The following is a 13,380-nucleotide window of genomic DNA, read 5'->3' on the forward strand; positions in this document are numbered from 1 at the left end:
AGACGAGGGCACCCTGATCCGAGTGCCAGGCATGCACAGTAACAGTGTGATGACTTCATCTAATGACATGTCCTTGTTCTTCCTTTCAAGCTCACCAGCAGCCCATCGGGGTGAGGAGCCTGAAGGCCCACCACTGGCCCCAGAAGACAGCAACCATGGAAACGCATCTGCGTCACACCCTCTCAGCCAGGCAGGCACCAGCACAGATACCAGCACCTCGGTGGGCATTAGATCGGCAGGTAGTATCTCGAGGCACATCAGTGAGGGCACTTCACACTTGCTTGAGGTGCAGGTGGAGGCAGAGAGTGCCCAGGGCTCCGGAAGTCAGAGGAATGCTGGGGACCAGCAACATGCTCAAGTCGGTGGCTGGTGATGTGCCTCTAGAGTCGTCCCTGAGGCAGCAGATGCTGGATGTCCAGTAGGGTGTGCAGGAGGATCTGGCAGAGATACATGAGGGAAGGCATGCCATGGTCTCTGTGATGGAGGAGTCCTTGCGGAGCATGAGCAATGCAATAACCCTCATGGCCGAGCACTCTGCCTCCTCCATGGAGAGAGTGGCGACTCTCATGGAGAAGCTTCTCCAGGAACTGAATCAGGGGTTCTTGGGGATGTAATTGGGCCCGCAATCCCTCACACCAGCAATGGCCTCAGGTGGTCAGCGTCCGTGTGGGAGATGGATTGGGCACCCAGTATCCCAGCTGGGTGCCCATCCATCAATGGTGAGCAGGGAGGTCCAAAGCGACCTGACGTTGGCTCACGAGCTGCTTGTTGTCTCTGTGGGCTCCCCTCACTTCACTCCAGGTGATGACAGCAGCTCCTCCACCCCTCTGCCAGTGACTGTGGCTTCCAATGAGGCTGCAGCGACTGGGGAGATGCCAGCCATGGCACTGGCCGCTCCCTCGAAGGCGGGGCCAACACAGACTCCATGGGCCAGAGGACACCAACCAAGGTCATCAAGGCCAACAGGACAGCAAAGTGAGCACACTGTCTCCAATGTCAGTGCCAGCGAGGGGGGAGCACCTAGACGTGGCACCCACAAGTAAAACCTTAAAGCACCTTAAGCATAACACGGGCTTATCACTGGTGATATTTTTTTCCCACACTTCTACATTAATTATTATTTGGTGTGATGGATAACACCTTTCACTTTTGTATTATGTGTGCCACGCACACAGCACTAAATGTGTTTCTGTTCAACAAGCCTCTGGGTGCTTCTTTAGTTCTGCAGGTACAGGGTAACCCATGGTGTTATGAGTGACTTGCTTCTCATTGAACTTTATTGAAATGGCACATAGTGAATGTTGTTCACCAAGCAAATGTTGCTCTCAGGTATCGAGAATGGAGCCTGCAGCCCTGATATGTGTTGGTGGTTCATCTTTGGTAGGCTAGCTGAAGGAGCGTTGGATCAAAGCCTCCCGGGTGTCCCTGCCTCCCTGGAGGTTGCCCAGGTCAGCGTCTATCCCCTCAGCGTTCTCCTGACTGTGCTTGTCCTTGGACTCACTACTGGGTTCATCGTCTGTTGCGAAAGCAGCTGCGTCAATATCTTCTTCCTTCACCGCGTCGTCCCCTTTCCAGCACCAGATTGTGGAGAGTGCAGCATGCAACCACTATCAGTGACACAGTCTGGGGGGTATTGCAGTGCGTCCCCTGAATGGTCTAGGCATCGGAAGCGCATCTTGAGCAGACCTATGGCTCTCTCTAACACCGCCCTTGTAGAGCCATGGCTCCTATTGTACCACTGCTCCACCTTTGTTCTTGGATGCCGGAGAGGTGTCATGAGCCACCTTTTGAGGGGATAGCCCTTGTCACCCAGCAGCCATCCATCCACCCAGGCTGGAGCACTGAAGAGCCTCGGCACCTGGGAGTGTCTCAGGATGTAAGCGTAATGGGAGCTTCCTCGACTTGCAGAATCTGCATCCTATAGTCACACACTATCTGCACAAATCCCTTCTTGTTGACGAAGGCTCACCTGCTGGTGCCTTGATGGCTACATGTGTGCAGTCTATTGCACCCAGGACGCGGGGGAACCCAGCAATCACTGCAAAGCCTCTGGTTCACTCTGCCTGGTTGGCCTCGTCCGTGCGGTGGTGAATGAAAGTCAATGCACGCCTGAACAGGGCATCTGTCACCAGCTTGACACAAGTGTGGACAGCTGATTGGGAGACTCCACAAAGATCCCCTACTGACCCTGGAAAGAGCCGGAGGCATAGAGGTTGAGGACAACCGTGACCTTCAGCTCCACTGGCATGGGGTGTCCACCCTCACAGTCGGAGCTGATCTCAGGACCGATCATCTGACAGATGGAGGTCACTGTCTCCCTTGAGAGGTGGAGCCTCCTTCGGCATTGCACCTCAGACATATTGAGGTAGCTGCATCACCGCCTGTAAACACTGGCAGCAGGATAGTGGTGTCTTCTGCAGCCCCTTCCACCTTGGACTTACTGTTGGCCGTACGCCCCTTGTGCCTGTGCCTCTCCTCCCACAGGTCGCTCCCGTGGAGGCCAAATAGGGACATCAGGCCTCCTCCCCCTTCTGGTCCTCTCTTCCTCCTCAGAGGGGGTGCCTCCAGCGGAGATCACAATCCCCATTCCCAGGGTAAGGGAAGAATGTCTGATACCTGGAAGGCCCCAAGTGGTATGACTCCTCCGGGATCCTGAACTGAGCCCCTTTTTTCTGTCAAAGTAGCTCTGAAGCAAAATGAAGTTGTCCTGTTCACACAAGCAAGCAGCAGTAACTTAAGCTAAAGTACAAACAACTCGCATTAGCAAGTCCACTCACCCCTCTTATCCCACCCGTGGATGAAGTTTTTGAAAATATGGCCTACCCATTGTACCCATGCAATGCCCTGAAAATCGCAAGGGCTACATAAAAATCACAGACAATTGGTGCCTCAAGGGCCTTAACTGGACCTTTAATTAATGGCGGGCATGCCTCCGTTTTCATTGTGCCCACCTAGTGATATATCGCGACAGTGCGCAGTGAGGTCAGGACGCACACCCGACGTCATCACACGTCATATTACGTTCCGGCGTGTCAGGCGCACGCCCGCATGCCGAAGGTAAAATTCTGGCCCAAGGTTTTGCACTCAGTCATGCACATCAGGTCACCCATTTCCAATGTGCTCTTGTCCAGTAGGTTTATTTCGGGCTGTCTGTCGATTGTGGCACTGAATTTTCAAAAACTGTCCCATTTAGTTTCTCAATATATAAAACAAATAAAAACGTGTTTAATTCCATAACTAACTTTTAAACAGAAAAATTACTTGTGCTGTGTTACTGGGATCCATGGATTTTTTTAAAACTCAGGAGAGGATGGGCTCATAAGCAAAAAGGTTGATAGCTCCTGGCTTACAGAACTTGTTCCCACTTGTGAAGCAGACTCCTCTGATTTGCCAATTTCATATTAATTTGTCACAAATTGTATTTAGTTATAATCTGTGGGCCTCTAACCACTAGGAAGTAGATTGCAAATCCCACATTATTTCACATACAAAGAATTCCATAGAATATATGGCACATAAACAGGCCATTTGGCCCAACAAGTCCATGCTGGTCTTTACCAAACCTCCTCCCATCGTTTCTCATCTAAATCTATCATCGTAACCCTCTATTCCCTTGTCCCCCATATGCTTATCTAGCTTCCTCTTAAAGCATCAAAACTTTGCACTTCAACCATTCCCTGTGGTAGCGAGTTGCATATTCGCTCCACTCACTGGGTAAAGAAGTTTCTTCTGAATTCACTAATGCTTTTCTTGGTGTCTATCTTTTATTGACGGCTTCTAGTTATACTCTTCCCCACAAGAGGAAGCATTCTCTCTGTATTCACTCTGTCAAAATGTTTAATACCTCTTTCAGACCACCCCTTCAGCCTTCTTTTTTACCAAGAGAAAAAGAGACCCAGCTTGTCAATCTTTTCCCAATATGTATACACACATATTTCTAGTATCATCCTTGTAAGTCTTCTCTACAGTGCCTCTATTTCCTTTTTATAATATGGCAATCAGAACTACGTGTAGTATGCTAAGTTGGGTCTAACCAAAGATTCTTCCCTGCTTTTCAATTCTATCTCTCTAAAACTAAGGCCTACTTTGTTTGCTTTTATGGCCTTGCTAACTTGTGGCACAACTTTAAGTGGTTAGTGTAATTGTACTCAGATTCCTTTGCTCCTCTACCCCACCTAGACTTGAACCTTCCAAGTAATAAGTGACCTCCCTATTCTTCCCACCAAAATGTACTACCTTACATTTATCTATATTGAACTTCATTTACCAATTATTTGTCCATTCTGCAAGTTTTATTAATATCGTCCCATAATTTGTTGCAGTCCATCTCAGTATTGACTATCGCCCCAATTTGGTCTTATTGGCAAATTTAGAAATTATGCTTTTGATTCCAAAGTCCAAATCATTGTGAACTGTGAACAGAAATGGACCCAGCACTGATGCTGTGGAACACCACTTCCCATCTTCTGCCACTCTGAATAACGACCCTTTAATCCCACTCTCTGCTTTCTGTCTTGAAGCCAGCTAGTAAACCATTCTGCCACATGTCCCCTAACTCCACACTCTCCGACTTACTCATTAGTCTATTGTGGAATTATTGTTGGCCTTTTGAAAATCCAGATAAATTACATCTGCTGAATGACCATTGTCTAATCTCTGTTACCCCCTCAAAAAATTCAATGTTTGGTCAAGCAAGATTATCCCTTTTAAAATCCATGCTGACTATTCATTATTATATATTTAATTTCTAGATTTTTTTCTAGAACTCTTACAACCAATAAAAAGATGATGTTTATCTCATCAGCTTCAACTACATTTCAATCTTGCTCAGAGCTAAAAGAAAGCCCTCTTGAAAAACACAAACTCACTGCCTTCCATATGATACAAATGGGACACTCAGAATTTCTCATTTGTAAACTGGACGTACAATGTCTTCAGTTACTTTGTCTTCCACCATGTAGGATAAATAACACATTAAAATGAATTGCCATTGAGCCTCTGTATAAATCATTGTTGATAAATGTTCAGTGTACTGCTGAAATGCTTTCACACTAATGAGATACACAGATGCATTACAGCTTGAACCTTACAACTGTACTGCTGCAAAAGTAAGACAATATGCCACATTAATCATGGTATTCTTCAAAATTAATTATTCACATTCATTCATTTTATATCAAAATAAATCACTTAATATTTTAGCAACTGTGTAGCTTTACCTAAAATTCTGAAAGATTGAGTGAAACTAAAATTATTTTTTTAACCTTGAATACTATAAATGTGCAATACACACCTTGTTTGTTGTTTGAGCTATCTTTCTGTTCCCAGAAGTTTTTGTGAAAATTGATGACAATGAGATTCTCTTCTTCATTTCCATGGGGTACTGGAAACCTTTGTAAAATAAGATATGTTCTGATAAATGGTCACACCCTGAAATGTTATTTGTCTTTCAGATTCTGGTGAATGTATTGCGATATTTCCAGCATTTGTACTACTTTATTTAAAATAAATCTTTACATTTATAAATTTCAAATCTCAAATTCAATAACAGCTGTGAAGGCTCAAATCTTTCTTTTAAAAATTTGATTAAGAAAGGTAAAAGTAAAATGTTATCATTGGGATAAAATACAAAGGAGTAGTGCACCAAGTACTTTGAGACTCAGATTTGAATTTCAGTCTCAAGGCATAGTTACCTCTGGATTTACCACTCAATTGTGCATTAGCACTGTTGGCCAGGAAGTGAGCCACAGCATTTAATGGAGGCCAGGCGTTAAGCAATGGAAAGCACTGGGAATTCATCACAGCCTGTGCTCCCTAAACCCTTGCGCTCAGGTGCACTACTTGTAGAGACTGCAAAAATAGCAGCAGACTAGAATCCTAGAAATCCCCAATAAAGCAGAATAAAATGCCCAATGAGGCATAACAATTGTTTTTTAGACAGATTATTCGGCAATCATTGTCACATAACTGATGTTTTCTTGCAATCTCATTGGCCAATACTAATCATTGTGACAAGTCTATGGCTCTTTCTTTTGTAAAATAGCACTTAACTGAGCATTGAGATGGTCCATGGGAAAATTGTAATTGAACAATATATGCCATTAATTTGAGGTAATAATTGGTAGTGAATAACTATGTGGCCATAAGAAGGAGTGACACATCACAATGACAGTGACTTCATGGAGCAATTTTAACTGATTTTTCTTGGGTTATGAAAAACAAATTCTTTTCAAAAATGTATCATCAGAGCCATAAATAGCATGTAAATTGGGAGGGGGCAGAGTTCAATGTTATCTTTACAATTCTCAGAATTAGTAAAAAATACATAGTATCTGCAAATGAAAAATGGTATCTATAATATCATAACAAAAATTGATGTTTGTTATTACACCCAATCTTTAACTTTTTAGCTGAACTGCAAATGTAGCACTCATGGAACAGACCATTCAACAGAGTATGATCAATAATGAGGGCAAATATCTATTATCGTTAAATACTTATTAAAATCCAAGAGCATAGGAGTGGGCCCAGCTCTTGGTTCTGCAATTTTACATAACATGGAGTGTAGAAAATCAAGAGCAGACACTATTAGTAATAGTTAGTAATGTGACTGGAAGGAGTACAAGGAAGACAGGTTGCATTTTATGTAATCTCCTCCTTCTGTGCCCATTACAGCAGCTATAAAGGCAGAAGGTGGTAGGTGGCAGCAGGATTTCTGAATGAGTCAGCATTGATGTCTACAGCCTGAAGGGGCTGGAATGAGGTGGGAATATAGATGGCTGATCTGAAGAAACCTGCTAATTACTATTATGACACAGTCGATGGTAAGGGCTGAGTTGTTCAAATCCAAGAGGGAAATTTGAAACAACTGTCATAATCCATTTTTGTAATTTGTATGTTTCGAGATGCACGCTTTGAATTCAGTAGTAATAAGACCACTGAGTCTCAAGAGGATTTTTATATAAAGCTAAATTAAGCGTTTATTAATTTAACAAATTAAACACATACACATGGCTATAAATTCCTACTATAATAACTTTTAAACAAATGCCCAAATTAATCTGACTCTCAGTTACATCCCAGTTAAGACAACAGACAAAGTACATTTGACCTTATGAATTCAAAATGAGGTTCCTTGCAGACACAGTTGCAGGCGTACAGGCTAGTTAGATCTTAAATGCCTCTGCCTTACACATACAAACTCCTTTCTGTTTATACCTAGCTTTTCCTTCGAATGTAAATTTCCCATTGTATTACTAGGTTTTTAATTTTACCTCTTCTAACAATAATATCCTTTCATCCCACCAATTTCATTAGTAAGCTGAAAAAAATAAATACATTGCTTGGCATCTTCTAGCTCGGTGCAAGATTTCACCCATTCTTTTGAATGTTTTATTTAAAAATGCAAATTGTCCCCTTGACATCTATGTTTCTACACTTCCCCATGTTTATCTAATTACCATTTCAAACCTACTTCTTTCTCTACATCAAAGCACCCAGACTAGCTGGTTTTAATCCAGTTAAGACACACACACATATACATACACATAGACACAGACACCACTAAACTCTATTTTAAAAAAAATTCCAATATCATTATAGACATTAATCTCTTCATGACATTAATTTCATTAATATGCCATAAATGACCATACTAAGATTTTCATCCCTTTCAAATTGCTGACTGTTTCTTATTTCCCCATGCAAACTTGGTGCAGTACTGTGGTTAGCATCCACAGGAACCCTCAAGTTGGCACTCTTGTCAACAGTTTACACCTCTTCCAATTCCACCTGCATAGTCTCCTCCTTTGTACAGCAACCTAGTGTTCCCTTCTGCAACTCGCCGATGAGCTCTCTTGCAGTGTGTGTACAGACCTTTCCACTGTGTTAGAAACTAGAGTTAGTTTTAAGTAAGCTATATGTGTGTGTTAGGAATAAGCTATAGCTTTAAGTTTAAGTTTAATTTATATTTTGTGTGTGTATGTATGTTAAGGGGAAATCTGGGTTTTGGTCACTTTAGAATGTTGCCTGCAAGTCTGTGGATTTGTTTGTATACCTGCATTTTAGTGAGGTTTTAGGACCCTTGAAGTGGTTTAAGGAAGTCAAAACAAAGTAGGGAAAACTGCTGTTGCCCAGCAGAGGCACAGAAAGAAATAGAAAGCAGTTTGAGTTCAGTTGGTGATCATGCTTTAAAGCGAAGAGAGCAGTTTAAGTATCTCTCTAGCTAGACATACTAGCAGATTGCTGAGGAAACTAAGTTTAAGAATCTTAGATGAGTTGCTCAAATTAAAGTAACAGTGAATGTCAAGTGAGACCTGGATCTCAAGGGAGATACCAAGTTGTCAGTAATCTATTGGGAGAGGGAGCTTCAGAGAGCAGGTTCTAAAGGAAAAGGAGAAAGGTCCCAAGAAGACTTTTAAGTTGAGTCAAGGAACAAGAGCAAGAATCAGAGACTGGCCCTGTTCAATTAAATTAAAGTGCGGAGCAGAGAGAACGGCTCCAAATTAGAGAGAGAAAGCTGCAGGAAGCAGAAACAAGGCAAAGTGGGCTTCCGAGAAGCCAGAAGGTTTGAGGAGACAGCCAAAGGTTAGTGACTCCTTACTACAGGCCTTTGATGCAGTGGTGTTCTGTTGGCATGGCTGAGTATCTGAGAAAGGGTGCGTGGAAGGCGAAGATTAAATGCATGTGTGATCCAGAGGAAAGGAACATCAGATGGAGAGGTTGAAATCCCGGAGAAGGATCCTTGTGGAAGGTGACCAAGTGAAAGCGTTGCCTGGGACAAGATTCCAAAGTGAGTTCTTCAAGCATTGAGATTAGAAACTCTTAGGAGAAAGACGGAGTTCCATGAGACCAGTTGGCTCACTGTGTGACAAGCGTCTCAGGAGAGTTGATGACAGATCCATAGCATCTGCTTGGGGTGGCATCTGTCACGTGATCTTGGAGTGTGGTGTTTCTGACCACAGGGTGCCTATGGGTTTACATGTATACTTACTGTGAACATTGAAGTACAAGATAAATTTTGTAACTTGTGTTATCCTTACAAATCCTTATATATCTGTAAAGGTATGGCTGTGGGTGAAGGAATGGTATAATATAGTTCATCTTTTTCTTGTTCAATAAATATTTTATTATTTTGTTAAAAGTACATCAATAGATTCTGTGACTTTGCTCAGTAGCCGCCCTTCACATTTCTAAACAACAAACAAGTTAGGATCTATCAAGCCAGCTTCCACGCAGAGATCTGACTTGTTTAGTCGTAACATCAGCTTGGATCATAACAACTATAGGGGCAGAATTTTCCGGTCGGCATGCGGGGGCAGGCCCAAAAGGCCAATGTGTAAAATGACGCGCAATGACGTCGGGTGTGCATCCTGATGTCACCATGTGCCATGGCGATATTTCAGAAGGCGGGCATGCTATGGGTTCCGAGGTGTGCCTGCCATTAATTAATGGGCCAGTTAAGGCCCTTGAGGCACCAATTGAAGACTATTTTTCGCAGCCCGTGCGATTTTCAGTGCATCACATAGGTGCAACGAGCAGGCGGGAAGGCCACATTTTTAAAAACCTCATCCACAGGCAGGATGAGAGGAATGAGTGGGCTTGCTAATGCGAGTTATTAGAACTTTAGTTTATTATTTACTGTTACTTGCTTGTGTGAACAGGACACATTCGTTTCGCTTCAGAGCTGCTGTGACGGAAAGAACTCTATTTCAGTTCAGGACTCTGGAGGAATCATAACACTTGGGGCCTTCCAGGTATCAGACAGCCTTCCCTTACCCAGGGAATGGGGATTGCGCTCTCCGCTGGAGGCACCTCCCTCTGAGGAGGAAGAGAAGGGGGAAGAGGCCGGGAGTCCATATTTAGCCTCCAGGGGAGCCGCCTGTTGGAGGAGAGGCGCAGCCACAAGGGACGCAGGGCTAACAGGAAGTCGAAGGCGGAAGGGGCCGCAGAAGACGCCACTATCCTGCTGCCAGGGTTTACAGGCGGCAATGCAGCTACCTCAATATATCTGAGGTGCAGTGCCGAAGGAGGCTACGTCTCTCAAGGGAGACAGTGACCTCCATCTGTCAGATGATCGGCCCTGAGATCAGCTCCAACTGTATGGGTGGGCACCCCATGCCAGTGACGCTGAAGGTCAAGGTTGCCCTCAACTTCTATGGCTCCAACTCTTTCCAGGGGTCAGTGGGTGATCTTTGTGGAGTCTCCCAATCAGCTGTTCACAGTTGTGTCAAGCTGGTCACAGGTGCTCTGTTCAGGTGTACCTTGACTTTCATTCACTACCGCTCGGATGAGGCCAGCCAGGCAGAGCGAGCCAGAGGCTTTGCAGTGATTGCTGGATTCCCCTGCATCCAGGGTGCAATTGATTGCACATGTGGCCATCAAGGCGCCAGCGGGCAGGCCGGAAGCCTTCGTCAATGGGAAGGGCGTCCACTCCATGAACATGCATATAGTGTGTGACGACAAGATGCAGATTCTGCAAGTCTGTGCAAGGTACCCAGGTAGCTCCCATGCCGCATACATCCTGAGGTTCCGAGGCTCTTCAGTGCTCTATCCCAGCTGGATGGATGGCTGCTGGATGACAAGGGCTATCCCCTCAAAAGGTGGGTCATGACGCCTCTCCAGCATCCAAGAACAGAGGCTGAGCAGTGGTACAATAGGAGCCATGCCTCCACAAGGGCTGTGGTAGAGAGAGCCATCGGTCTTCTCAAGATGTGTTCTTGAAAACCTTGCCGGCCTCATTTGATTCGTGACCCTGGAGCCGCCATACACTCGTTCCAAGCAGCCAGGGCTGACCCCTTTGCCCAAATGCTGCCTCCATCGCATTTGCCACTCACACTCTAAGACCTTTCAAACCCACAAACGCTACCACCTAGAAGGACAAGGGCAACAGATAGATGGGAACACCGCCACCTGGAAGTTCCCCTCCAAGTCACTCAGCATCCTGAATTGGAAATGTTTCACCCCTCCTCCACTGTCGCTGGGTCAAAATCCTGGAACTCGCCCTCATATAGCACTGTGGGTGTTCCTGCACCACATACAGTGGAACCAGAAGGGAGCTCACCACCACCTTCTCACGGGCAACTAAGGATGGGCAATAAATAATGCCCACCCAGCGAAGGCCACATCCCGTGAATGAATTAATACAAAAACAAAATTCTGCGTGGGGGTGGGGGGTCTGGGGGGTGCAAACTTAACTGCCATGCTAAGTGTACCATGCCAACACAATATTCACCCTTCCCGATCGCAAGAGGTCATTGAGCCGCTCGCAGCACTGCACCCAGGTGCGTCTCATCACATCGTGTGAGCTGATCTGTTCTGCCGCCTCTCAGGCACATTTTGTTAGGTGGGGGGCCTCCTCCTCCCGCACCAGGATCTCATGGTGTGCTGCCACCTCTTCAACGGGGGCAGCAAGACACTCATCCGAGAACCTCGGGGCCGACTGCCCAGCTGACCTGCCCTCCAGCCTGGCCTGCTCTCCGAGGACGCTATCCATCATGCTCCTGCTCGATATCAGTGGCAGCCTTAGGACGGCTGCCTATGCCATTTTTGAATAGGCTGCCGGGTCGCCATTGGACCCGGCACCATTGGCCTCCCACCACTGCGCACCTCTTCCCACTGATCTCGGGAGCCATGATTTATGCTGGGCAGGGCTTAAGTGGCCCGCCTGCATAAAATGGCGGTGGGGAGCCGATCGCCACCTGCGATCAGCTCCGCACCCGCCCCTGCCTGCTCCTGCCCAGCCCGCCCACCACAGGAAAAATCTTGGCCCAGAAGTATTTAATATAAATTGTGATGAGTTGCTCAGGTAGGCTACTAGTTTTTCCTCTGCTGAATTTAAAAGTGCAAAGGAATATCAAAGATTAGCAATCCTGTAGTGACAATCATGAAATGGAAATCGCACATTGTAGCTGACTGAAAAAATTGGGTACAACTTGTTGTTGCCTGTACACAAGTATAAAACAGCATGACCTGCAGGCTAGTGATAGCAACAGAGACTAGGAAATTGCAGGTCTATAAATCAGGTTGAAAAGTTCCATTATAGGGAGAAAAGCAACACAAAGAGGTTGCTACCCTCAGACAAGCTGATTGCGCAGTCATTTGTGCTATGTATTTGGCTTCTTCAAGGATCTATAAATGATCTGATGTTGAAACTGAGCACCTCCCACCAACCCTAACCACTGAGTATTGTTTCCCACCATTTTGGACGATGGTTCACATTCTCCCTGGGATGGCAAAGTCCTTTCTCCTATGCTACACATTACCATGTGCACAATATATTTCTTTTTGATGCTATAGCTCCTCCCACTTGTAGAGTGGTAGGGAACTAGCCTAATTGGCTGTGCTGAGAATAGTCAGATTGCTTCACTTATCTGAAAAAAAAACTAGCAGTATTTTTCAGTGTGTACAAAAGTCAGGAAGTTATGCTAAAGCTATGTAAAACACTAGTTTTGTCCCATACTGTAACCATTTTCGAGCATCAGACTTTAGGAAGGATATGAAGGCTTTGGAGACATTACAGAAGATATTTACTCGAATGGCTGCAGGATGAGGGTTACATGGATAAATTTGAGAAGCTGGAGATATTCTCCTTGGAGCAGAGAAGGCTAAGAGGAGATTTGATAGAGATGTTTAAAATCATGAAATGTTTATCTAGAGTAATTAAAGAGAAAACAACAGATGAAGGGGGCCAAAAACCAGGGGGCACAGATTTAAGGTGACTGACAAAAGACCCAGTGCAACAAGAGGAAAAGCTTTTTATGCACGAGTGGTTACAATTTGAAATGCTTTACCTGACAGGCTACATTTGAATCTGTAACCGCCACCCTTCGAAAGGGAATTGGATAAATACTTGAAGGAGAAAAATTGTAGGCATACAGAGAAAGAACAGGGATTGGGGGCCAACTGCATTTCCTTCAAAAGTGTCTGCTCATATTCAACGGACTGAATGGCCTCCTTCTGTGCTGTACTATTTTATGATTCCATGGTTACATGCGCTTTGTGGCTTGTACTGGAGCTGTATGATTGGAGGATGACCATTGATGCAAAAAGGTCTTGTAGTTATGCAGCTTTTTAACCTTAAACTGAAGGCTTCAGCTAAACAGTTTACAACACAGTTGGTGGTTATTTTGGTGAAAGGGAGAAAACAGGCACTAAATAGTTACTATGTTAATAAGACGCGCCGATTTGAAAGTCTGGTTTTGGCACACAATTTTGGGCCTAATTGCTGATTACCATAATTTGAACGTCCCTGCTGGTTTACCACTCAAGTGCTGATTAGACACAATTTTCGTGGAGCAAGTGTGGGCTCCACGTAGCCAGTATGGAGTGTGCTGGCTGAAACACAGCGGCAGGTTTCAGGATGGCTCAAGGGCCTTAAAA

The 13,380-nt window shown here is 44.9% G+C and overlaps 1 protein-coding gene across 1 annotated transcript in view; it reads right to left on the bottom strand.

Annotated features, from left to right (window-relative positions):
• LOC144694594 (uncharacterized) overlaps nucleotides 1-13,380 on the bottom strand; it is a 229,988-nt gene that overhangs the window by 150,580 nt on the left and 66,028 nt on the right. Inside the window, exon 8 of the mRNA XM_078565196.1 lies at nucleotides 5,294-5,391. Within this exon, the coding sequence (XP_078421322.1) occupies nucleotides 5,294-5,391 (98 nt within the window). The remainder of the gene's footprint in view (nucleotides 1-5,293; nucleotides 5,392-13,380) is intronic.

Source organism: Cetorhinus maximus, chromosome 20, assembly GCF_964194155.1.
Source record: "Cetorhinus maximus chromosome 20, sCetMax3.hap1.1, whole genome shotgun sequence".
Lineage (NCBI taxonomy): Eukaryota > Metazoa > Chordata > Chondrichthyes > Lamniformes > Cetorhinidae > Cetorhinus > Cetorhinus maximus.